This window comes from Rhea americana, unplaced genomic scaffold (genome assembly GCF_003343005.1).
Source record: "Rhea americana isolate MKP2758 unplaced genomic scaffold, rheAme1 scaffold_10, whole genome shotgun sequence".
Classification (NCBI taxonomy): Eukaryota; Metazoa; Chordata; class Aves; order Rheiformes; family Rheidae; genus Rhea; species Rhea americana.
This window is the reverse complement of record NW_028185039.1, coordinates 6199829-6224697: the sequence shown is the minus strand read 5'-3', so window position 1 is coordinate 6224697 and position 24869 is coordinate 6199829. Positions and strand designations below refer to the sequence as shown.

Below are 24869 nucleotides of genomic sequence, written 5' to 3'. Positions count from 1 at the left end.
GCTGCTGCCTCACCAATATTTTGTCTTATTACTGTATCAAATTAAATGGAAATAGCACCCTGCTACCATATGTTTTGATAGAATGTGTTCAAACTAAATGAATCTATAAAAGAGTAAAATGTAATGAAAAAATGATTTAAAGTACAAATCATATGTTCAATAATCATTGGTTTTTGCAGGCTCCACATTTCCCCAATAATTCACATTTCTAATCAGTTTTTTTTTCTTATTCATTGAAGGTGGCTATTTGTTTAACTGAAGTTTGTGCTCCAGTTAAACATATATCCTACCCACTCTTTTCAGGAAGTGATTGAAATATGGTAACCCCAGGATCAGACAAGTATAAGGCCAGATTTTAAAGAACTTGTATGCTTAGATAACGATAAGCTCCTGTGGAACTTCCAGTAAAAAGGCCTTTTGAAAACTTCATGAAGCATCCACTTGTCTTAATGTAACTTCTCTTAATGAGATACTTAGAGGTCAAAAGTCCCTTTTGAGGGCTTGTGCCTTTTCCTATATTAAATATTATTATATCAAGCCACAAGCCTGTTCACTAGACATATTGCTTAGTCCAATTCACTCCAAGTTGCTGATGCAGTGAGGGGGCTCAGTTCACTGGGACAGATTTACTGGGATTTTTCCTTCAGCAACATCTAATAAGCTGGTCAACAGCACCCAGGCCCTCAGTACGGTCTTTGCAAGAATGAGTGCAGGGAGCAGAATGTTCCACAGCCAACTCGCACATCAAAGATGGAAGACTATAGTGTGGATGCCTAAGTGCAGGCAGAAATTACAGGGAACCTCAGAGTTAGGGAGAGGGGGGAGGCTGCACGGGAGGGAACGAAACACAAGGATGAAAAAATCTTAACTGGCTAAATTTCCAGACACATAAAATGATATTTCATACTCTTAGTGCAGCTGGAATACCCACACCTAAATGAGGCAGTAAGCAGAGCCAAGGTAAAAACTTCCTTCTGTGGCAGAGAGGCAGTTTGTAAGTGTGGTGGCTCGGATGCAGGGTGTTCGGGCTGTTATGGATAAAGGGCAACTGGCAGAGGATGAAACAAGGATGTTCAGCAATGCTGCCCATGGCACAGAACCAGCATGGGAATGAGTGTGTGCAGGGGGGAGTAGATCAAAGGCAGCATACACGTGCTAATTAATAAAATTTAGAGGAAATAACAAAGCCTATCAAACACAGGGAAGCATCAGAACCCATTAAAGCATTAAAGACAGATGGAGCATTTTAAACACACCACAGTTAATCACACAAAGGCTAGAGGTTGGAAAAGAATGCAAAGAATACTCAGCAACTTGAGGGAAAGTTCAATGAGCTGGTGAAGTCCTGAGAATGGCGGGTCGCTCCCCAGGTCTCAGACATACGTGCAAACACACCCCGGACTGCAGCCCAGCCCATGCGAGGTGAGTCCAGGGTGCTTTGCATCCCTATCAGGCCTTTGGTTTCCAGGGGAGCTGTACTAGCAGTGAGATAAATTTGCAGAAGAAGTGTAGAAACCACACTGCATGAGTCATTTTAAAATTGGGTACACAGTTTCTGTTTGCATTTGTGCACCTAGTTTTTGGCTATCCTGATAAATTCCTGTAAAGTAAATAACAAAAAGTTATTTGTGGGAAATGAGGTAGCAGTAAGTGGGAGAATAAGTGTCTACCTTGCAATTTCACTAAGTATCAGTGAATTCTCGGCAGCATCCAGAACCATATACATATGAATGCTTATAGCTTCATTCTTGTTTTACAGTTTAGGTACTAGGCCTTGAAAAGTTTGAGTCTATAGCTATTTAAAGAAAAGATTCCAGCTGGTCAATGCTATGAACTCTTCAATAATTGTTATAAATTTTAGACAAAAAAATATTTTCTTAGAATTTTTAGCAATTATGAAATAATGCTAAGTGCTTGTGCTGGAGGGCTGCCTAGCTAAAAGCCAAGCAATCATTCTTTTTTCTGTACAGCCAAATAAGGCCAAGGGTGATAAATCTGCGTGCACTGATTTTTAACTTGTCTAATCTTTTTGACTTAAAAGACTGGTGAGAGGACCAATTTAAACTATGGGTCATGATGCCCATCCAATATACAGCAGTTCTGAACATCTAGATGAATCACATACTATGGCTGTTTTCAAATGGGAAAAACATTTTATTCTCTCTGTTTTATGTATTAGTGGTATGAAATGATTTGATTATGTTTCTCAGTTTTGCTGGCCACATAAGAAAAAAACATATTTATTTTCGTATTCAGTATATATAGTAGCTAATGGAAGTTGAACCTTTAAAGGATTTTAATGAACAAAAAGGCATAGATTTGCAAAAGAAAGGTCCTTTCCTAAAAATTATAATATTCTGAAGTTGAAAGAAGATCTGAAGAGTGGAAAAATAAACTAAAGTACAGGAATAGAAGGAGGAAATGCATATCATAAATTAATCTTCATTACTATGACAATTTTCATCCTGGGAAGATAGTGACAGTCAATTTTTATTTCATCATTGCATCAATTTTAGTGTTGTTTTTGGTTTTAATGCATTTTTGGGCAGAGCCTTAGTTGATACACATGCATGTAATGGAATCTAGTTAGAACAGAGGTCAGAGGTATTCTGGCCCTTACGGGTTTTGGATCTAGTCTGCAATTTTAACTTTTTCTTGGATGATAAATTTGTTCCAGTCAGCATTAGCACTCTAAAATATCTATATTGTTGGTGATCAGTAGCATTGTTTTTTAAAAACTATGATACAAGTATATATTCACTGACTTAGTAATCACATTCTGATGGATGACCTCTCAAAACCAGTTCACTTTAGGACTGTGTGTATTTATAGTATTTAACAAACTACAACTTCACTATATGGAACTGATAAAAATGATATGTGTGCCACCTTCTGCAAACAGTGATAATTCATATTTACACAGAATCAAATCCCACTTTTGATCAGGAAAATTGGAAAATGCAGCAAATAAAATTAATTCAAAAGCATCCTCAATGACATTCAAGTAAGTAAACTCAACTGAATGGCAACGGTGTGATGAAGGAATAGAGAAATGGTCGAAAGAAGGCCAAATAGAAGCTACCTGTGATATTAAAGCAGTGCATTCTGCACTGTAAAGCTCATTGCAGTAAAATCAGGGCCTGACCCAATACAACAGCTGAATCCCTCAGTGTGATGATACCTGAGCATCGTCAGGTCAGTGCTCCGCAAGGAGGCCTTCGGCAAGCCAAGACTCAGAAAACCAGCGCTTTCAACACTGAGCTGGCTTAGCCAGCGTCCCACCCTGCCAAAACAGGTTGCACCGAGCATGCAGGCCTGGGAGGCGCGGTGCCGCTGAGCTCGCGGCGTCAGGTCACCTGCACCTCCTGTACAGACCCCAGGGAGCTAACCAGCTCACTGGGCACGCAGTACCGAGCCAAAGGGGGTCGTGTAGGCAATACTAGCACAACAGCCTGAAAGAACAACACGAACGTGAAAGACCACACTTTTCTGTGATGACAACTGGTTTAGAATGTGATAGTAAGGTACTGACAGCAAAAACTGAGAAGTGGTTGAAGAAATATCCAGGATGCTCTACTTTCCTTGGAGGTTGCTCAGTTTCCGTTAAGGAGTACTTAATACCCCTTTTCCGTTCTACAGCACAGTTTGACAGCCAGCCTCCCCGAGCAGCCCTTGTGCATTCTAAATCCTCTGAATACAGAAAACCAATTTAACGCAAAAGGCTTCCTAAGGCCCTGCTACCACCTACGTATTGATCAACAAGTAAATCTCCAAGTGGGACTGGAGTTCAAGCCTGTGGAAGGCCTGGGCAATAGACCCAGCTCCATCAGGATTTGAGTCAACTTTGAATACAGAAAAACATCATAATGTGGAGATATACTTAAATGGCCAATCCTACTTACGTGCAGAGAATAGACTGGTCTTCTCGATCTGTGAATAAAGAAAAAAATCCATTAATTAGGAAAAATGGGTATGTCCTGACAAAATCACTTATATTTATAAGGATTTACGTTAAACAAACTGTCTAGACTTTGCAAAATCTGACAATTCATGATTAGTTAAAAGTACTGGGTTCACATCTTACTTAATCTGCCCTAGCATTTAAATAGCCATCTCTAATGGAAATATTTTTTTTACCAAAATTGAACAAAAGGTTAAGAGTTCAAAAATATTTTTTGTAAATTCCTTTAGAGATAAACTGTAATGAGAACAGCAAAAGGATCAGGCTCTCTGTAAGAAGATTATAATTGAAAATTTCAAGCTTGAAACTGGAGTTTTTACTGTGCTTACGGCCAAAAACCCCCTGAAGATGAAGTCTGGACAGATAAGGTATAAAAGGCTAAAAGCTTTAGATTTCCAAACCAGAGCAGTCCAAATACCTGAAAAATGTACTCTCTCCATTTCTTTTCAGATTTAAAGAGGACTTCAGTCAAGAGGATAAATATGTTCTCTAAGGTATCCTCCGAAGAATAAGCCAAAACAAAACACATATTTTACAGGAGATGTTAAAAAGTACCTGAGTACTCTGCATGGTTTTTACTCTGAGCAGAACCATCAAACACATATTGGATCAAAGTCTGTGAAAAGGTGAGCCAAAATCTTCATCAGACAATTTCTACTATGTAAGGGATGTGAGAGGTTTCAGAGCAGCAGAATCTAATATGCTGTAATATGGCAGCAAGATTCAGGATTGCATCCTAACTTTGTAACCTGCTCTTGTCATATCCCTCCTTGTTTGTGCATTTGAGGTCAGGATCTCTCTTCACCTCAGAATACAGAGAATTTTATAATATAAGGTTGATCTCAAACTAAAATCTGTAGGCTGTGATACACAATTAACACACGCTGAAGTTTCATAATATGCTCAGCAACACTAGAGCATTTTCCTGGCTCCACTGAAATAAGACTTCCCAAAATGTCTGTGATAATGGAAGACTATAAAATTTGTCCTCTATGTAAATGTGCCTGATTAGCTTAGTTGCAGTGATTATCTCAGAAGTAGAAAAAATTTTTCACCATGAGGATGGTCAGGCATGGGAATAGGTTGTCCCAAGAAGGGACAACCTCGGAGATAAGTCAACGCAGGCCCTGAGCGAAAAGCTCTGCCATTGAATTGGCCCTTCTTTGAGCGAGGCTGTCAGAAATGGCCTTGCATAGACTGCAAAAAACCTGCTTGCTTAGGAAAATAAGTTCCTAGGCAGGTGAAATATGTTTTTGAAATATGTGCATAATTGATGGGTCTCAGACTTGAAGCAGTTTGTTAATTAAAGCAGAAGCAAAAGTTTTTGTATGTTTTCATATTAGCTATCAGATGTAGAGCTAGCATTAGAGTTGTTGGGCCTCCGGGCAAAGGTAAAGCATGAACCACTTCCTTCTTTCGTTCAGTGTGTTGGTGACTTCCAGAGCTGTCCATCTGATTGCCTGCACTTAAAACTGGCCCTGAATGTAATAAATATCGAATAACTACCTACAGTAAACAAACTTTCTGTCCTATGTAAAGATAATGGAGATAAATTCAACCTATTAAGCCTGAAGGTTTTAATTGCTGCCTGGACCACAGCCAGTCTAGGAAAAGTGGTAGTGGATTCTGCTTTGCCATGGAATGATATTAAAGAACTGTTTTTACTCCCAGCTCCTCAACAGTATGCAAGAAAATCTAGTAATATTGATTGCTTTACTGAACATTCACAGTAAATAGCACCATTTAACTGCTCTAGTTGGTAAATTGGTGCAAAATGAATCATTACATTTCTATTGGAGATATTTATCAGCAATCAGTGCAGCAGAACTCTGCCACATAAACATTTTGGATGAGAGGAGCTGTGAGCCATGTTTATTTTTCACCGCAGGATATGAAGCTAGACTTTCAAGTTAAAAAAAGTGAGAACACGGAGAATTTTGGCTAAAAATACACTGTTGTGTAAATAGATACCATGGGCATATATCGATATTACATCACAAACCCATAAATACCGTAAAGAAAATAAAAGCTATTCCTTGATACAGGGTTGCCAGTGGAATTTCTGAGCTCAGGGGACATTAGAAAAAGTAAGTCTCCTCCAAGCCAACTATTTTCTCACCACTCTTCTCTCCCCCATTGCACCCCTTCTTTTCCTCCCCAGTATTTTGTCTGTTTAGGATCCTCAACCACTAAATCTTCTTTTCAGTGGTACCTTGCATTCAGCACAGCATCCTTCCCTTGCTATTGCGTTGTTCAGCCATCTGTCACCTCCCAGCCAGTGCTGACTACTCTGAGAGCTTTCTCCACTGCCATGGCATTGGTCCCCAGAGATTTCCTGCCTCCTTCCCATCTAGGGGAATGTGACAAGACACTCAGGACAAGAGATTTGGGACCACAGAGCAAGTGAGAGACCCCTCCTGAAGGTAAACTGGCCCACTGCAGGTACTTGCATGGGTGCATGTGGGCACCTTTGCTGAAATGTAAGAGAAGTGGTAGTATTGGGTAGGTCAGAAGTTGCACCAAGTGCTTTGTGGGAGAGTGAACAAACTGTATAAGCCAAGTCCTATTCTGTTATGCCCAGACCTACAAATACTTGTCTGCATTACTTTCAAGGGCTCTCCACTTTGCTCCTATTTCCATTCAATAATGTTTTATTCTATGTATAAAGAATTGTACTCTATTTTGGGAGTCTTGACCTTTATGCAAATAGATCTATCAGAAGAGAATAATTTGTGCAGATGAAGCTCCTTAAACATAATTCCTGAGGTTTACAAAGTAACAAAATATGTCTTCTAGGTCCCCAAATGTCTTTGGTTAAAGCCTTTTTTTTTTTTTTTTTTTTGACACTACCTTGAAGAACAGCATGTCCATCCCCTATTTTAGGTGGGTGTGTCTACCTATGTTAGACATTTTGGAAATTTTTGTATTCTCCTTTGATCTTTAATAGTATACAGCTATACTTTTCATTCTGAAAACCACCCGCCTACTTACACATGCAATTGACTTTTATTTGGAATCTGCTTAGCTTTTTCATCAGTACACCTTCAATTTGCTTGTAAGAATCATAGGCCCTCAATAGACCAGCTAGTTCTGCTTAATCGCAAACAAAATCAGATGGTTTATCACAATGAAGCAGCAAGTTGGCAGCTTTACCATAAAAGGAAAAAACAGGCTGAAGCCATGTTCCAACACTCGCTTACTGCTTCTTTACATTTGTTAATAACTACACTGCCAAAAGGGGACATTTCTGTACAAGCCTGCTAAGGACACAGTAAACAGATGGCTTTTCACAGCAGCCTCCTTTTCTCAGATCTTGGGAACTGTGTCTCCCTCCTGTACCTCCCATTGACTACCAGGTTGTTTATTTTTCCATCTGCAGCTCAAGCTTGCATATAAAGCACTTGCATAAAGCTACTTTTTTTGCAAAAAATCTTTTTTTTTTTTTTTTGCATCTGCAGAAAGCTGTGATGCATCTTTCCCGTCACAACCTTTTGCCAAAGCAAAAAGACTTAAAAAAGCGTAATCATCCATATGAAAACTTTATTATTACTGCTATGTAACCTGACTTTTCATATATATATATTGTTTATCAGTCATCTGCTGTTTGCTATGAGCAGGGAAGATGGCAGAAGGCAGCAGAATTACTCATCCTCCCTGGGCTGGTCTTAGATGGATGATCCCTGGAAGCTGGCAATGCTGCAGCAAGAAGCAGTCCGCCCACCTCCAGCTCCTCTTCCCTGTCCTGCACTGCCCTCTCCTTCCCACTGCTCCAGGAATTCCTGCTGCTGTGCTGCCCACCAGGCTGAGGAGCAGATCTGCTTTAAACCAATCCAGCAAAAAGGTGGTTTTAACCCAGATCAGTTTTGTGTCATACCCGCGTGAAGATTGTGCTGGCAGCACAGGAGCTGCTGTGCCACAGGGAAGCTATTTCATCAGTAACATGGGAGTGATAGGTAGGTGGGGAAGCTTAAAATGATTTTTTATGATCGTGGTCTCTAAGTGTAGTGTTAGCCAGATAGCTTGTCTACAAGGGGAATTAGTGTGACTCTTTGGTAGCACCTGAGAGGAGATAACACACACAGAATGCCCTTAGGGAATATTATTTTCTCTTAAACTTTTAGATTAAAAAAAAAAAAAAAGCTTACTCCTGTTCTGGCTAATCTGTCAAACAGTGATCATGCCTGGGCCACAATCCATATTAGATGAGTGACATATGTTAATCAACAGATTCAACAAGACATCCATCAACCCCCTTGGGTCATGAGATATCATAGCTGAGATTTTTAAAGGGGGTTTAAGTGCTCAAACACACTTGAAGTAAGTGGAAATTTTATCTATGACCAGCCAGCATCTCTGTTAATTCCTCACTCCTGTGAGAATTCAGCTTTTCTGCATATTTGGAAAAAAGTCCAAATATCTGATTTCTGTTAACTGTGCATAACAACTTTGGTGGGACTCAGATGTCATCCCAGATTAACCAAATAAAATTCTAAAACAGAGGGGGAGTGCAATGTACATAGCTGATGTTTTCTGCTGGAATTTTTGTGCCAACAGAAGAGAAGGCGAGAATGTAAAGGGCCGTGATTCCCACCTGATGCACCTGCAATGGGACCTCTCTGGAGATCCAACAGTTCACAGACATTGAGGCTTAATTCACATATGAGTAGAAGTTCCCCGAGACATCACAACTAGCTGATTACTCTTGGCCAAGCAGCTCTGGTCATGCAGTACTTAAATATAATTCTTCTGTCTCGTGAACCTAAGATGTATTTTACTTTGGCAAGCAGAAAGTCTGCAAGTTTGTCAGATTAGATGGCATACCAAGATTTCAGGAGGAAAACGTTCAGTGCCCTGTCCCATGTTTATGAGTATGCGTTTCTGTTTATACTCTGTTGGCAAAAATTCTTAGAAAAAACTATGAAGCCTTCTATGTCTATACATGTTGCCTGCACACAAACACACACCCACATTCATGTTGACCTCCACTTTCACCACTCCTATATGAATACAATTTGATTGGACAACGAGTTATTTTGAGGTTTGGTTTAGTTTTTTGCACAAAACACGAGTACATTTTTACAAACAAAAGCATAGCTTAAAAAGAAGCTGGGGCCCTTTTGAGAGATGGAGACGCTCCAAAATGGCATGTGCAAGTAAATGAGCGAGCAGAGTGTGGGTGTCCTGGGCCTGTGATGTAAGCTCTTGTAGGACTGCTCCATGGCTGCCGTGCCAGCTGTGCGTGGTTGGGGTTGGAGGCGGTGGAGGAGCATTGTGTTAAAGGTTCACGCTATGCTCTGTTCCCTCCTCCTCTCTTCCCTCTTCCTTCCTACTGGCTCCCCACTGCCTCTCTGCAGTCGGGAAATATTCCTTCAAAAGGAGCCAGGGAATCACGAGGCATGGAGGTTCCCGGAGAGTGAGCAGGGCTGGGAAACGTTTGCTCACCAGAAGAGCAAAGGGGAAGAATTGAAAGTGCACCTATTCCCCGGCTGCCTCTTGCTCCCCATGCTCAGCATGGGGCTCACAGCGGAAGCCCAGCTAAGCTAGGTGCATTTGATGGGCACAGTTGAGGGCCAGACAGCCTGTGTGGCCTTGCTGTGGCATACCAGAGTGGATGGGAAAGGACAGGAGAGCTTCAGAGAAAGGAGTAAAGAGAGCTGGTGCTGCTAGGATCAGGCAAGAAACTGTTATCAATTTCATGTTAAGAGAAAAACAATTCTTTTTGAGCATAGGTTGCAGTATGTTATTCTCTCTTTCTTGCAGGTAGCTTGTGGCCTTTTCCAGTCTTTTTTTTTCCTCATCTCATTTTTAGGGACAAACAGCAGTATTTGGCATTGCTGAACAAGGAGGTAACTGGCTGCTGGCTTCTGGTAAGCTGTGGAGCTCTCCTGCGAGACTGCTTAATGAATTTAAGGTAGAAAGGAGGACTGTTCTCCCTGACCTCAGGGCCTGGTCAGAGCCCTAGACATTGCTTTATACAGAGTGCGTGAGATGATTTGGAAGACAGATACGTGACTTAGGGATTCAGCTTATGCCAAGTAAGCTTCTGCTGCACTCTATCAAAAGTGAGATTTATTGAATCATGTTATTCTAAAAGCTTGCACCTGCCCCCTCAGCTCTACACATATTCTATACGCGTGTGTTTATGTGTAACTGCTGTTACAGAAAGACGTTTTTAGTGTGTCTTTTATTGGTGCTGTAACACTAATCTTCCTTCTCTGTCGCACAGTAGTTCTGCCTTCTGGGATCCACTCAGGTAAAGAAGCTGATATGGCTGTGACAGAAAAAATGTCACATAAGCCATAGAAGAAAAGAAAAAAATGATCTAGTACAGCAGATACCTAAATCTCTAGGTTTTAAGCTGAATTAATTACATTTCAAACTCTTGTATGTTGAGGAGTGTAAAATTCTGAAGTTGGAAAGCCAAGCTACAGTTAGGTGATCAGCTTAAATAATGAAGTAAACAATCTGCAGGAGTTTAGCCTCAGAAGTCCTGAGTATTTTGTTAGCATTATAGTTGGGGCAAATGAGTGCTCAGGACTTTTGTGCGTGGGAGGAAAGACCACCTGTTTTCATGCCATTGGTATCTGTCTCCACTGGCATATATGCCTTGTGCTTGTACCAAAAAGGTACAGACTGATTGGTGTTTGCAGTCAGTCTGTCCAGAGTCAGGCAGTTTGGGCTGCCAGGAGAGCCTGTATCACGCTACAGGCGCTCCTCAGTCCAGCGTGTATAAGACGATCTTTGTTTATTGTGGGGAATGACTTTGTCTTGTACTAGTCTTGATTGAGACAACAGCAGTTCTCTATGATATGCCAAACTGACTGTTCGTGTCTTCTAGTAAACTTACCCAGCTCTTATTTCAAGAGAGACAAATACAGAAGTGCTGGAATCATTGCTCTTGCCACGTGTTGTATGCCTAGATATATACTGGCTCATCTTATTTGCATAGTCAGATAAAGTGCAAAGGGATTTTGAACTGACTAGTTTCTCAGTGACCATCACTATTTCGTGTATATATGTAAATTTTATAAAAAATCAACACAGAGCATTAATCTAGCTGATGAGCTGAAATTTCCAAGTGCTCTTGACTGTTTTCCCCAGTTAGACCTGAAACCTATAAGCCATAACACTGAAATCCTTACACTGCAAACCAGAAAGCCCTAATCTTTAGGGCCTAGACTGGAGACCCTTGCTGAGACATAGGTACAGGCCATAATTTCTGCAGGCCTGGCGCATTTAAATTTCACCACTAACGCCAAAGCGTTCGGCAGTGCCCTGGTTTCCTGGAGTGTCCGAGGCGCCTTCTGAGACATCAAACCGTAGTGCCCTGTAGTCTGCAGGTGTGCAGTGTCATACATCAGAGCTAGAGCTTTCTTGTCCCCAGACAAATGATTTTTCCTTCGAGCAAAAAGCCCCTAATCTGTCAGCAGTCCCTGCATAAGGAGAGCACTGTGAATTTCTACAGTTCCGTTCATGCTGTTTTGGGCCTGACTGAATTTCTTTGCTGCTGGTTGCTTTTACTGTTAGAAAACAGAGCACATCTTAGTTCAGGACTCTGAAATGTAAGACTGCAACCAAAGTAGCCCTAAACCATGATTTGCATTTGCTCTGCTGGTGGAGGCAGAAGCAATGCCGACAGGGCTTCAGCAGCATTCACAGCTGACTTCGGAGCAGTCTCCACTGGTACGGAGGGAGCATTTTCCATGCCCGTATTTGCCAAAACTATTTGCTTGACTTTGAAACCTTCCCACATGCCTCTACACAGATGGGTAAAAGGATTGTTTTTCCTTTTTGAGTCACAGTGTTTGTGGACTGCTGTTCCTGCCAAAGAATTCCTAGGAAACTTCCCGAAAGCCCGGGTAGCTCTCTGAAAAAGAGCTTTTCTGCCTATGCTTCTCCTCCTTGCAGAAGCAAAAGTGGAAGTGACAAGGTGTTTTCTACCACACTTCAGTTATTGTTCAGTGATTTCTGAGAACTGACATGTTATTAAACTTGCCTACCTTGCAGCATGCTCCTGTAGGCTGTGTCTGCAATAGCATAGATATGGGGTGGCATCTCGTGTCTCTTCTTTCCTTTGTACATGTCAATAATCTTCTCTGAATAAATGGGCAGCTGTTTGTATGGATTTACCACAACGCAGAAGAGACCTGAATAAGTCTGCAGGGAAATTCAGATAAAAACCGGAGTTAGTATCACATGCTGTGCCTACTCTGAGAAACACAGACATCAGCTGCATTTAACTAACAGGATTTTAGCAAATAACTCTCTTGTATTCTGCTTAGTGTAACAAATGAAGTAGTGACTTCTGAATGCATATGTGTAGGTGAAGTTTTCAAGTGCACAAATAATAATTTCTAATAATTTAACTACTAGAAAGTATGTGAATTTAGCTCTCTGTAGATACATCATGCTTTGATCTTGTTGTGCCTAGATCTCTTACAGCATCTTGACTTCAGTTGTTTTCAGTAGGTAAAGTGAATCACCCTTATTTGGGATTATATAACACCTATTATACTTTACAATATTTTTATGTGAGTATTTTCAGCATACTGGAATACATCCTCTGCCAAGTTTTGTCAGCTGAAATCTTAGGTAACAACCTTGGATTGATGCTGGAAGGTTTTTTAAAAAGATATATACTTCACATAACAATAATGCTTGTCTGATAGAGTCTTTGAAAAAATGACAGTAATTCCAGGTAGGTGTCTAATCAGAATGGTCATATGCTTTCACTACATGACTATTTCTGTAAAAAAAAATTAAGAAAAAAAAATGTTTTCTGTTTACAGTTTAATGAAGGTATTCATTTAAAAATAATATACATGTAGGCAAAAAAGAATATTGACTACAAGTTGATAGTTAACCATCTGTTTTTTGTTTTTTAATTCTCCTTTATTATAGAAAGCTCCAGCTATTGAACTTAGAGCAGAAATAATAGCACATGACAATAGGTGATGAGTCATATGTCACAGTTACCCTGAGTAAGCAATTTGCAAGAGTTTCCCATTAAAAAAAAAAAAAAAAAAAAAAAAAAAAAAAAAAAAAAGCCCCCAAACAAGAAAAACCCTTTGAATTTTTGAGATTACAGTTGCAGGGGTATTTCAGCCAGCCTTTGACTGTTGGCTTTAAAACCATGCCAATTTAAAAAAAATGAAATAATGAATTTGTTCTTTATGACTTAGCTATACATCTGGCAATTCCCCCCTGTGCATGAATTACAGTTTCATGGTATGTGGCCACTATCCAGTGTGCCGTGGCCTTATTCTCGGGGCTGTGGCTAGGGATGGCTTGAGCTGCGTAGGTCTCCTCACAGGAAGCACTGGAGCACCAGATGTAAAATGGCATCTCGGAGGCTTGGATCATCCAGGGCCTTGGGCACAGGGATTTCCCTTTCCTGACCATATTAGGAAATGGCACGACCCAGTCTCAGCACAGCCCGAGCACTTTATATGGTATTCAGCAAACAGAGCGAGAGCATCCATCAGCTCACAGCCTGGCGGAGCAGGTTAGGCGCGCTGCCTCGTGCAGGACAGCATCTCGGGTCCTCTGGGTGTTAACGAGTACCTCTGCTACCTTCACAGATTGTTACTACGTTTCTATGGTCTCAAGTGAGATATCAGAAAAATCAAGCTGAACATCTTCACCAGTTCTCCATATCCCCAAGCTAAAACCTTTGACATGAAAGGTAAATAATTATTAAGCCAGATTTTCATTGACATTGTAATTTAGAATGAAACTCTGTGTTAATCATGTTGAAATGAACTTCAGTCTTGTAGGGACCATACATTTGAAAAGTGATGGGACTTTTTATACTGGAATGACCCTCAGGGCTTTTAAGGAAAGCATAGCAGGGCCCTTTTTCAGTAGAAATAGATTTACTGTACACATCCAACTAATCATTCTCAACCAAGTAAAATAATAAGAGAATAAATTTCCAATTCAGGAAATTATTTAGGCCTCATTTCCCTGGGATTTATAGGTATGTGCCTGACTTTCAGCATGCAGAGAATCCAATGGCTTAAGCAGGGATATTTGTGTGCTTAGCCATGAGCTAACATACCTTCCTAAATGCAAACTTTGAGGCAGAGTAGGCAGATTTTTAAGGCGGGGTAAAAGCTTAAGCTAATATAGTTCAGGAATCCACAGTTCTAACTGGACTGTGCCAAGTGCCTTATCTCGGCCCAGGAAAGTTAACCAAGCCCTCTTAGTTTGGTGGTTTGTAATTCCAGGTATCTGCTTTGCAAGCGCTAATTAAAAATTGATTAATATATGTAACGTTTTGAAGACGAGCAAGCCAGTTGGCTAAACATGAGATGAAAGATAGGGAACTTGATTTCTCTGTGCCTTAGATTATTTTCCCTGAGGATACTCTCTCTCTAGAGAGCTGGATCCAGCAGTTGTATCTCTCCTTAGAGGATCTGGAGGCAGCTCATGGAGGCCAGTACCTTAGGGAGAGCCTCCAGACAGAAGTGCTGAGCTTGTATATCCTTTGGGCAGTCACTGCTGGTAGGTATTCAAGAGATATTCATGCAAATGTATGCATCTATGTTGTAAATGCCTGAATTTGTGCCAAAGAATCCCTTCTTTAGTTCTGCTATGCAAATATAGTCTCTCAAGAAAGCATTTTGCACTGTTGGGCAAAGATTGAATAAATATCACCTGTGAATACAAGCACAAGAAACTTGAATCTACTCTCAAATCAGCTGAAGTTATGTTGTTATTTTATTAATATTTATATCATCATTTTGAGTCTAATTGTGTGTTGACAAGGCAGATTCTGAGCAAAGTAAAACATAAGTTAGTGGCGGGGCAATTTTTGCCTTTCCTTCTTAATTATCTGTAGTGAAGGGAAAGGCTAGAGAGCTTTTCCTGTGTACAGTCACTCTGTGACTTTCAGTTCACATTCTATACTGAATGCTTTTATTTAATAATACTTGCTTTAAATTCCTGGAGCAGATGATTCTTTTTTTTTTTTCAGAAAGGTTGACTTTTTTCTATGAGAGAATTAGGAATCCCCAGTTGTAGCACTGATATTCCAAAAGAAAAAAAATTAAGGTAACAATTTCTTTGTAAACATGGAACTCCAAGAAAGTCTATGTAGGCATTGTGTAGCAAAGCAGGGAGACAGTTGTTTACAGTTAGTATCAGAAGTGGATGAATGCAAAGCCAAAAATTCTTCTAGATGTCTCCTGTATTTTCTTCAAAAGGTATGACAGTATCTAGTAGGGTAGCACTGTGTATGAATGGGCAATTTTAAGCAGTTTTTAGATGTCTGAAGATAGTAGTAGCTTGTTGTAATGCACATCAGAATAATTTAGTTATAACTGTTAATTTACCATCATCTTAAAATGTAGTCTTTTGAGAAAGAATGTTTAATTACACCCTTGCCTTTTTTTTTTTTTTTTTTTTTTTTTTTTGTCTCTAGAACAAATTCTTTTTTTTTTAATTGCGTTATCTACTTTTAGAAACTCACTTTATACAGGAAGGGAAATTAAAAGTCCACAGAAATCCACAGAGTAAGCATATGTTGGAAACTCTGGAATATCTATTCAGAGTGTTGCTGAGAACAAAAAAACTCATTTTATTCCACTGTTTTTCTAGTAATTCTTCTTACATCTTGCAATAAGGCAAAACATTTTCAGACTAAGTCCCTTTTAATAATTCATGCTGAACACTATACTATGATAGCAACTAGGCCCATATGTTCACCTGCAAAATTAGAATCCAATAAACTCAGATGCTTAGACTTGTAAAATCCAGTTTCTTACAGGAATCTTAGTGATGTTAATTTTAATGCATTCCTGAAGGAAAGATCTTGAGCTTTAGCTCTTTTAAGTTATGCATAATAACTAACCAGTTCCTTTATTGTACTGTGTATAACTATCTTATTTTCTCCTTCATTTTTTACCTTCCAAATTAACATTCCTCATATTAATAATGAAAGTTCTACTCCTGCTTCTACAACCATGTTACTTAAGCTCTACATTTTACTTCACTCATCAGTGGTCTGTCATGGAAATAAAATTTTCATTGATTGAAATTGTAGATTACTTTTCTACATAGCATAGAGATCCTCCATGTAAAATCAAAGATAGTAGCTAAGTTCTATGGGAACTTTCTGGGCTTTCTTACTGTACAGTTTGATAACTGCTAATGAAGATAAATTACAGAGCTCCTAGTATCAGAATATGTTTATGTTAATACACTTATGTGGACTGGAACACAGAAAAATCTTGACTTGAATTCACATGAACATAGAGGAGATTCCAGTTTGCCCAGACTTTCCCATCTGTAAATTGACCAGCAAGGAAAGAAATACATGACTTAGCGGATACACGTGTTTGATCCAGAAACAAACTGAAGCATATGAATAGTCTCAGTTGGCTTTCAGTGGGATTATTCATTTATTTAAACATAAGGTTTTACTCAAGCACCTACCAAACAGCTGCCTTTCAGTGGGAGTTTTGCCTGAGAAAAGACTGCATGATTTGGCTTTTCCATATGTTCTTTTCACAAGTTACAGCTGTGGTACATGAACTGGAAAGTTGTTCAAGTTTCCATTGAAATCACTGAAAGCCCCTATTTTAAAAGCAGCAGGACTGCAGTGTTGTGCAGCTATCAGGCTACTTCCAAAGCCAATAATATTCTTTCGGAATTTGCAAGCTTTGGAGAAGAAACCTTCCTGTGTTTTAACTTATTAACTAAAGCAGTTAAAAAAACAATCAAAAGAATCTTGGGGAATAAGGTGAACTAAATACATTTTTGGTTTGGGATCCCATTGCTGAAGAATGAGTACTTGCATGGCAGCATTAAACGTGAGGCCTGTCTCTGAGAGCAGATGGGATGCATCTCACTAGTGACTGCATGTGGTAGCAAGCAATAGGAAGTACCGTGTGAGTATTCAATTCTACTTACATAAATTAAACCTGAGTAGTATCTCTCCCGTAGATTGTGCAGCACTGAAGCTTCATTGAGGCAAGTCAGCTCCGCCATGTCCTCCACTTTGGAGAACTTTGGAGGGTTCATCTTCTGGATGTCATCCTTGCTCAGTGTCACTTTCTTTCCATTTTCTGACAGTTCAACCAGCACCTCATCCCCTTTCTCTTCCTTGATACTTGCAGCTTCAAATCCATGTTTCTCTGATGGGACCCAAACCAGTTTCTTTGCTGACCAGTCAGCTTGGGCAAGTGGATTGTTAATGAAGTTTTTGTCCACAAAGAGGAATTTCTCATCATCGCTGAGAGGTTTTTGAGCCATTTTGACTCAGTAGTCACCTGTTGAAGAAGAAAAATATTCTGGTTTAGAGAGAGGAAAATGTGGAGAAATCCCAGCCAAAATATGTTTATCAGATCTGCGCCACGCAGTAGTTTCAAAGCACGGCCGTTACTGTCGAGGGCATGTAACATCAGTGCTGCTGCCAGAGCTGCCATCGTCTATGTTCGTCTGTAAAAGCAGAGCCTCCGGAGCTCTTAAAGATTTGTTACTTAATACCAGCTGCAAAATTGTACAGGTGAACAGTGATAATTAGCCTTACAGGAAGAATTTAGGAGTTGAACTGTTAATCCCCCCCACACACACACTGCCAGCAATGCTACCTGGAGACTCCTGCACATCTGTATGCGGGCGAGCTGCCAGTGGCACCCATTCCCATAGGATCGGTAAAATCGTTTCAGGTGGCAGGAGGTACAAATCCTAAATAAAGTGAATCTTGACACTGTTAGGGATCAGATGCTCATGTGTGCAATGGCAGTGCTGCTTGCAGGGGTCTGCTCCTCACCTCTGCGTCATTTTTAGGGCCCTTTGGAATTAATAGGAGTCAGTCCATTTGCTTGATGGGCACTTTGGTAGAACACTGCAGTAAGGTAGCTTTTAACCTGCGCTGTCGGTAAAAACCGAAGGACAGATTCATTGTCATTCTGAGTGATTCAGTTGCCTGAATTTGGGCATTCACTGCCATTTTAGTTGCTGCAGTGTCTCCTGCTTGGCTACCAGCTGCCACTCCAGAGTGGTGCAAGTCTCTGATATGTCCTGTGCCACAACTGACATCTCCATGCAGCTGTCTTTGGGTGCCAGCTTAGATACCTCAGAGTATCTGTGTTTGGGCCACTGAGTCCTGTTCCTCTGTTACTGTGTCTGAAATGACCTAAATCAAATGCTTCATGGCAGTAAATCAAATGAGCGATCCTGGGCTCATCAGCTACACTTTGTTGGCATTGCACTGCAGATCAGGCAGAAAAGTAAAGCATAATTAATACCTGTGCATCTAGACTGTCAGGACCAAGACTAGCAGCCAATAAACTTGCTGCAGCCTCATCTTTTGCCCATCAGAGAGTTAACTGAATTCAGATACACACAGAATTTCTCATCACCCAAACACTTTTGTGTGCGGACTGAAATACCAGCTCAATAATGAAATAATTAGCAGAAGAACAGTTCCCAGGCTGTGTTCCAGAAAGGACAGAAACAAACTACTTGCTGAGAACTATTTCCTATCACTCTAATGACGTTTCATTTGGAGATCAATAAGATTAACAAAAGATCAAAAGAAAAAACTCGAAGTTTGACAGCAGACTTAGAAAGAAAACATTATCAGTATTGCTGTTGAAGGAGAACTAGTTTAGGGTTGTCTTCTTTCCATGGTTCAGATGATGAGAGCTCATCATGTATGAAAGGTAAATGGTGCACCACATGAGAGAAGGAGAGGAGAAATAAAATAAGCCTGGGAATTACGCCACCTATTAGATACCCTGTACCATGATGCTTACATTGGGAGGATGATATATCTGCATCATGCATCTGCATACAGATAAAGCGGCTGGATGTATTTCTGCTCCTTAGGTGAGAGCAATGAGAAGGTTTTGGCTATCTTTGGGAGGGAGGAGGCAGCTACTGTCCTGCTCTGGCCAGGGGAGGGGAGGGAGAAGCTGTACGAACTCGGCTGGTAACACCTGGAGCTTTCAAAAGGTCTCCTCTGTCCTATGGCACATACAACACTAAAAGAAAAGGGGTAAAAAGAGGACTCCTTGTGGACTACAGAGCCGAGAAAGGCTGGTGCTGGTCAAGGAGCCTGCAGCAGCAGAGGAGCACAGGGAAGAGCATGTGGCTGAGAAAGACATCACTGGGAGACAGAGGCTGTTTCATTTCCTTATTGAGAATGCGTTTAGTATTTACAGCACTCAAACAAGCATGAATCTTGAGGGAGTTCAGAGACCTAACTGCTAAAGATGTCAGCAATCAACCCATAAGCAGAATGATATTTATAAAGACTGGGTTCTGTGGTACGTAGCCCTGCGCTCTGGGAGTATCACAGATTGGCTTCCAAAGTTTTTTTTTTCCCTCAAAATTCATCCAGCAAAGTTTTTTATATATATATATATATATTTTTTTTGCAAAGGTAATCTGTGTGAGGAGTCTGAGAGAGCAGCATGGATCGTATGCAAGGTAACATAAAGCTTAAAAAACAAAACCGAGGTTTAAGAGATGCCTAAGGGCATTAGATGATATCCCATTGCAATTCCGTGGAAACTAGATGTCCCAGCTTCTTAAACTCCCTTGACAATTCTGTCATCTAAACAACCCCAGCTTTTCTCTAAATATCTTCATTCAAGAGCCATCAACCTTGTCTGGAAAATCACAGCAGGAAAATTCACTCAGGGTATGTGTGTGCACACTATGTCCACTCTGGTGTGGGTGAGCAGGAGAGAGATGGTGACTGGTGGCTTCTGTGGATTGCTGCTTCCGTGCGCAGTGTCCATGGCTGGCAAGTCTCCGCGAGGGAGCTCTGCTGGATGCAGTCCTTAGCTAAGGACTTAGCTTAGTCCTTAGCTCCCAGGGGATTCTTGGAAGAGAGCTGCAAGAGGAAACTATTTGACCTCTGTGTGGATTAAGACAGAAAATGTTCCCGTGTTGCCAAGAGGGCTGGTGGAGCTGCACAGCTCCAATAATGGAGATGGTATTCTCTCTGGCCGTGTTTTCCAGGCTGGCGGCATGCAGGGTGAATCTGGCCTGACTCTGTGGCCCAGCGGGATAGGGAAGCACCGGGAGCATTTCCCCATCACCTACCCTGCTGTAGGGAAGGCACAACATGTGGCAACGGCGGCGAAAGGAGGAGGGGAAGCCCTTGGTGCTGCTCGACTCCTCGCTGTGGAGCCTCGCTTGGCCCAGTGAGCCCAGCTTGTGGCCCAGCGAGTGGCACCTCTTGCTGGCTGTGGCTCTGGGAGAAGGGGGTGCTGCCCCCGTCCTCCCGTGGCAGTGGCACCAGGCAGGGCACGTCCTCTACTCTGCCGCCCTGGCAGTGCAGGAGGATTTCGCTCTGTTTTGGGCCCAAAAGAGAGAGCTGTGGTGGTGTCCCAAAATGTCAGAAAGGTTGGAGCGTGTTGCCTGGGCTAAGTGCCAAATGGCAGCGCCTTCAAATCAGTGGGAATTTGTTCCTGTCAAACAACCAGACATTAGACTGAACTGCTGAGCTGAGTTTCATAGAGTCAAATCTTGCTACTTTGAGGCTGCTTACAAATGATGGTGGTGGAAATCAAAATACCAAATTGCCAAGACCATTTACCTTAAAAGCCTAGCCTCACATAGGAGGCTAGATTAAACTGGTGGCCTGCTACAAAGCATGTCACCAGCTGGACGAACCAAAAAAGTTCTTTGCTCTTTTGTTGCCCAAAGAAAATGTTCCTTTCCCCATTAGATGCTATGTAAAACACAAACCATTGACAGAACTTACAAACATGTGCCACCAAATTACAGAATAATACAGAGAGCTGGTCTGTCTGTGTGCTTCTGCTTCTTCATGCTCGTAAAAATGCTTTCACCTTGCTATGGTTAAATTCAGTCTTTTTGAAACTGAAGTGAGGTCAGAAGATCTAAGAGGTGGAACAAGCTGCAGAATTTGGGGGTAGGAGGTTTTTTTCCCTAGATCTAAGCAGTATGCTTGAGTGTTGAATGTACTGTATGATCCTGTGAATTCTAGCTTAAACATAAAATTGATCCCTTTACAAGAAGAGTAGGGGATAGGCAGTCTGAATTGGTTCACTAAACCTGTCTCAAACATGAACAATGAGTGGAAAGCTGGCATTTGTCTAAAAAGAAGTTTTCATGAACTGTCCTGTGGTGTTAGAGGGTGAAGTTTGAGTTGCAGATGTGTACAACAGTAGTAACAGAAGAAATGCAGTTTGCATCTGGATTATAAAGTCTGAATTGATTAATCTAGTAACTAAGGGGAAAATTCTAAATGGAAGAGATAAAAGATGGGCTCCAAGAATTCAATTAGGCTTGTCCTAGTGAGGTGCTTTGCATTTAATGATCTGCTAAGACTTTCTGATTAACAGCTGGAAATAATCCTCTTGGTCCATCTCTGGTGCAGATTGTAGTGCTCTGATCTAGCACATGATTGATACTGGGGAAATGGGCTGGCAGGAAAGATGCATTCAGGCTGTTGAGAGCCTTCCCTGAGGAGGTGTAATCGAGCCCTTAGCCAGTCCTTGGGTTTTATCCTTAGTGCTGGCTAAGAGAAATGGAGACTAGTAACTGTGCAAACTCATGGTAAGTGGTTCTCGTCCAATTACTTAAGTAGATGATTGATAGAATCATGTAGAAGATTAAATCCTTTTTTACACTCAGAGATGAGCTATCTAGGGAAAGAGAGGAGAAACAATGATAGTAAAACTACTGACAAAAAGTTTTTTGCCTTAGAAATGTGCCAAATTACACCACGTTCTGTGTACATCTGTTACACTTGTCTGAACCCCAGGCGAGCGCGTAGGCATGGGCATGCACGCGTCCCTGCATTTGCACGGAGGATTCTTCTCTATTCTCCTGCTACTGCCCCACTGCAGATACATCCTACTGATTTTCACTGTCCCTTCCCTTATCAGGTCAGTGACAGAAGTTGAATGCTGTCTTTACAATCAGTTTATCCTAAGTATATTATTCCAAGAATAAAGTATAAATATCTCCAGGAAGTGCGCTTAATTAAAAGGTTATTGGCCAAGCAGAATTGCCTTCTGGGTCAGAGCTTAAAGGGACTGCTTTTCTCCTAAGGAAAAGATAAAGGACACTTTTCTCTTCCTCTGCAGGATGCGCGTGTCACTATGAAGGCTTATTACAGTCATACAGGGAGGAATTATTAAAACAAAGGCAACATATCTCCAAGTCTGTGAATTATTTCTGGAAACGAAGTCCTGCTCATGTAAGTGGTTTCTGATGGAAAGATATAGCAGTAACCTCCTATTTGACTCAAACTGCATTTCTTGGGCCAAGGTCTTCCCAGATTGCTTATCTTTTACTTTTCCGGTACTTAACTGAATTACCCAACTGAGTATTACTTGATAGGAAAAAAAAAAAAAAAAAAAAAAAAAAAAGCTGGGTGAATCCCCATCTTGTGACCTTCATTTGGGAACTTGTTCCCTAGCATGGCTGGCTCCCACAGGAGCACTGCTCTTGACCTGCTGGCCTTTTGCCTCTCCCAGGTGGTCCCTAGGACCACCCTCAAAGGCTTGCTCTCATCACAGACATTTCCATCTGGACCTGAAGGTGTCATGGGTATTAGTTTATTAAAGCTTTTCAACAAAAGAAGAGGGGAAGTCTGTAGTTTAGGAGATAATTCATAGGGCTATCTTTTTCATAAATAGTGTATTCAGTCAAATTGTCTGTAAATGTCTTGGCCCTCCTATCAAGTTTTCTAACCACTGTTAATGCAAGTTATTACATAACTCTGAATAGATTCTTGATAGTTCTTTTAGTGCTGCATAGAAGTTGGCCCAGGTTATTACCTATGTTATAAACTGTAAGAAAGAAAAAGAGGGGAAAAAATGGGATTCCATTATCTGGGATAAATTCCCTGTATCAGGGAAACGGCAGATGTTTCAAATACTCCAAAATGTCATTCTATTAAGTAAAGCAGGTTCTGTGTGTTCATTAGAATCCATAAATAATCCATATTTTAACTGGACTGTGCATAAGTTGGAAAGCTGTCTCTTGCTGTTTGCTTCTTCTAAAATTAACATACTTAAAAGAAAAGCCAACAGATTTGCAACTAATAAGCCTCAGTGAATTATAAAGAGTCTGGATCCTCTGCATACATCTATGCATGCTACCATATATGGCGATGTTCTTCTCAATACTAGCTGTTCCACAAAAATGTAATGATAACAAATTCAAAACAAATACCTTTTAGGGACTAGTGTGTCAATTGCAAATGAGATAATAAAAATCATTGTTTACATCTAAGCGAACACAGCCAGAAGAGAGTATCATGCACTAAACTCGAGTGACTGTTTAATCAAGCACTTAGCTTTCCAGGGGTTCATCATTTTAGCCTCCGTGTTAGTGGCTTAAAAGAGCTGTGAACTTTGGGAGTTCAAAAAGTCGGTCCATGCATAGCATCTTGTTGAAAGCTGCCCTTTAGGGGGAAATTTTGAATAAAATAAAAGGTTGACTTGTTTTTAAGCAAGTGTGTTTTAGAAAGATTTTATTGAGAAGTAGATATTGGGTAATGTATTAATGATGCAGTATCTTATGATTTCTATTACATTTAAAATACTTTATATTACTTATTCATTATATTCAGACACATACACCTCTCACATGCATTTCTATGTATGTATGTGTATACAGACACATACATACATATACATATATATGTGTGTGTGTGTGTGTGTGTCTGTCTGTCTGTCTGTCTGTATGAAAGAAGCCAGTGAACTTCTGGGACAACACTGAAGCTGCTTTCTGTACTGCCATCTACTGTCTTCTTAATTTAATCGCAGTATTTTCTTAATGTTAGAAGTTTGTTGCTTTCTTTTCTCCTTAAAATAAAAAAGCTTGTGTTTTACATTTGAATTTACTTGAATTAGTGCAGTTCAGTGAACGATCTAATTAGTTTTGCCTTAAACTTTATTCCTAGCATACTAAAATACACGTATATAATAGCAAGGTGCTCTTGTATAAAATGTTTCCATTGTTTTCTCCTAATTTTTAAGCATTTTTACTATTTAAAGAACAGGTGACTGACAAGCTAATTATTTTATTTGGTTATGTTTTCATTAAACGGCATATGAAGCATACTAATTCCTTTTATTAGCACTGAAAATGCAGCGATATTTAAATGAGCTCTGCTGCTCGGCGGCCAGGTCCCTGGAGCCGGCGGTTCCTCGCGGCGGGTACCTGCCACCCTCGGCGGCGCGGGCTCGCTGGGTGCCTCCCGCCAGGCGCGCAGCAGCTGGGAGACCCCCCCCACGCTTCATGCTGATTCGTCTGTGCACACTTTAAAAAGTACACTGCCTCTAATGCATTTTAAACATTTCAATTAATATCATGCAAATCAGAGTAAATCAGCTGAGCATGTCTGATAGGTCTGTTACCACTTCTGAAGTAAATCAATCACTGCTACTGTTAATTAGTAAACTCTCTTCAGGTAATTACCAAATATATTTGCAAAATAGTGTAATATTTAGTTTGCCAAACTACTCCATCCAAAAAAGAGCTGCTGGCTCCCAGCCCCTTCCCCAGCAAGGATCTCCTGGGTCCCCGTGGTACTTACAGGCGTCCAATTAGGGAAGCAGAGAGTGAATTGGCGAGTTGGGAACCTGTGCAGCCAAGAGCCGGGACAGTCCAAGTCCTCGCCGCCTTCGCAGCCTCCCTATATAGAGGAGGAGAAGCTTGTCAGTGGGGAGGGGCCCTGGAAACCACGTCCTGCTGGAAAATCCTCTCCGTACCTGGCTTAAGCAAGACAGACTTAACCAAGGACCTGGTGCGCAGGAGGGCCTAACTGAGGGCTGCCCCTCTTCCCTGGGCTGCTCTTTAGCGAGCAGGCAGGTGCTTACCAGCACTGGCTTTCTGTGCTTTCTCACAGAGGCTCGTGTGCCCGTAGCTCACAAATTTAGAGGGTTTGATTTTTTTGTAGAATGAA

General features: G+C 40.9%; 1 protein-coding gene across 4 annotated transcripts in view; it reads right to left on the bottom strand.

Moving 5' to 3' along the window:
• MYH11 (myosin heavy chain 11) overlaps positions 1-24601 on the bottom strand; it is a 63400-nt gene extending 38799 nt beyond the window's left edge. For all 4 annotated transcript variants that reach the window (XM_085302548.1, XM_085302555.1, XM_085302571.1 and 1 more), the window contains exons 1-4: positions 24501-24601; positions 16877-17235; positions 11962-12118; positions 3903-3930 (exon numbers count right to left, since the gene is read on the bottom strand). In XM_085302548.1, the coding sequence (XP_085158674.1) occupies positions 3903-3930; positions 11962-12118; positions 16877-17218 (527 nt within the window). In that variant the 5' untranslated portion in view covers positions 17219-17235; positions 24501-24601. The remainder of the gene's footprint in view (positions 1-3902; positions 3931-11961; positions 12119-16876; positions 17236-24500) is intronic.
• Between the last annotated feature and the right edge of the window lie 268 nt (positions 24602-24869).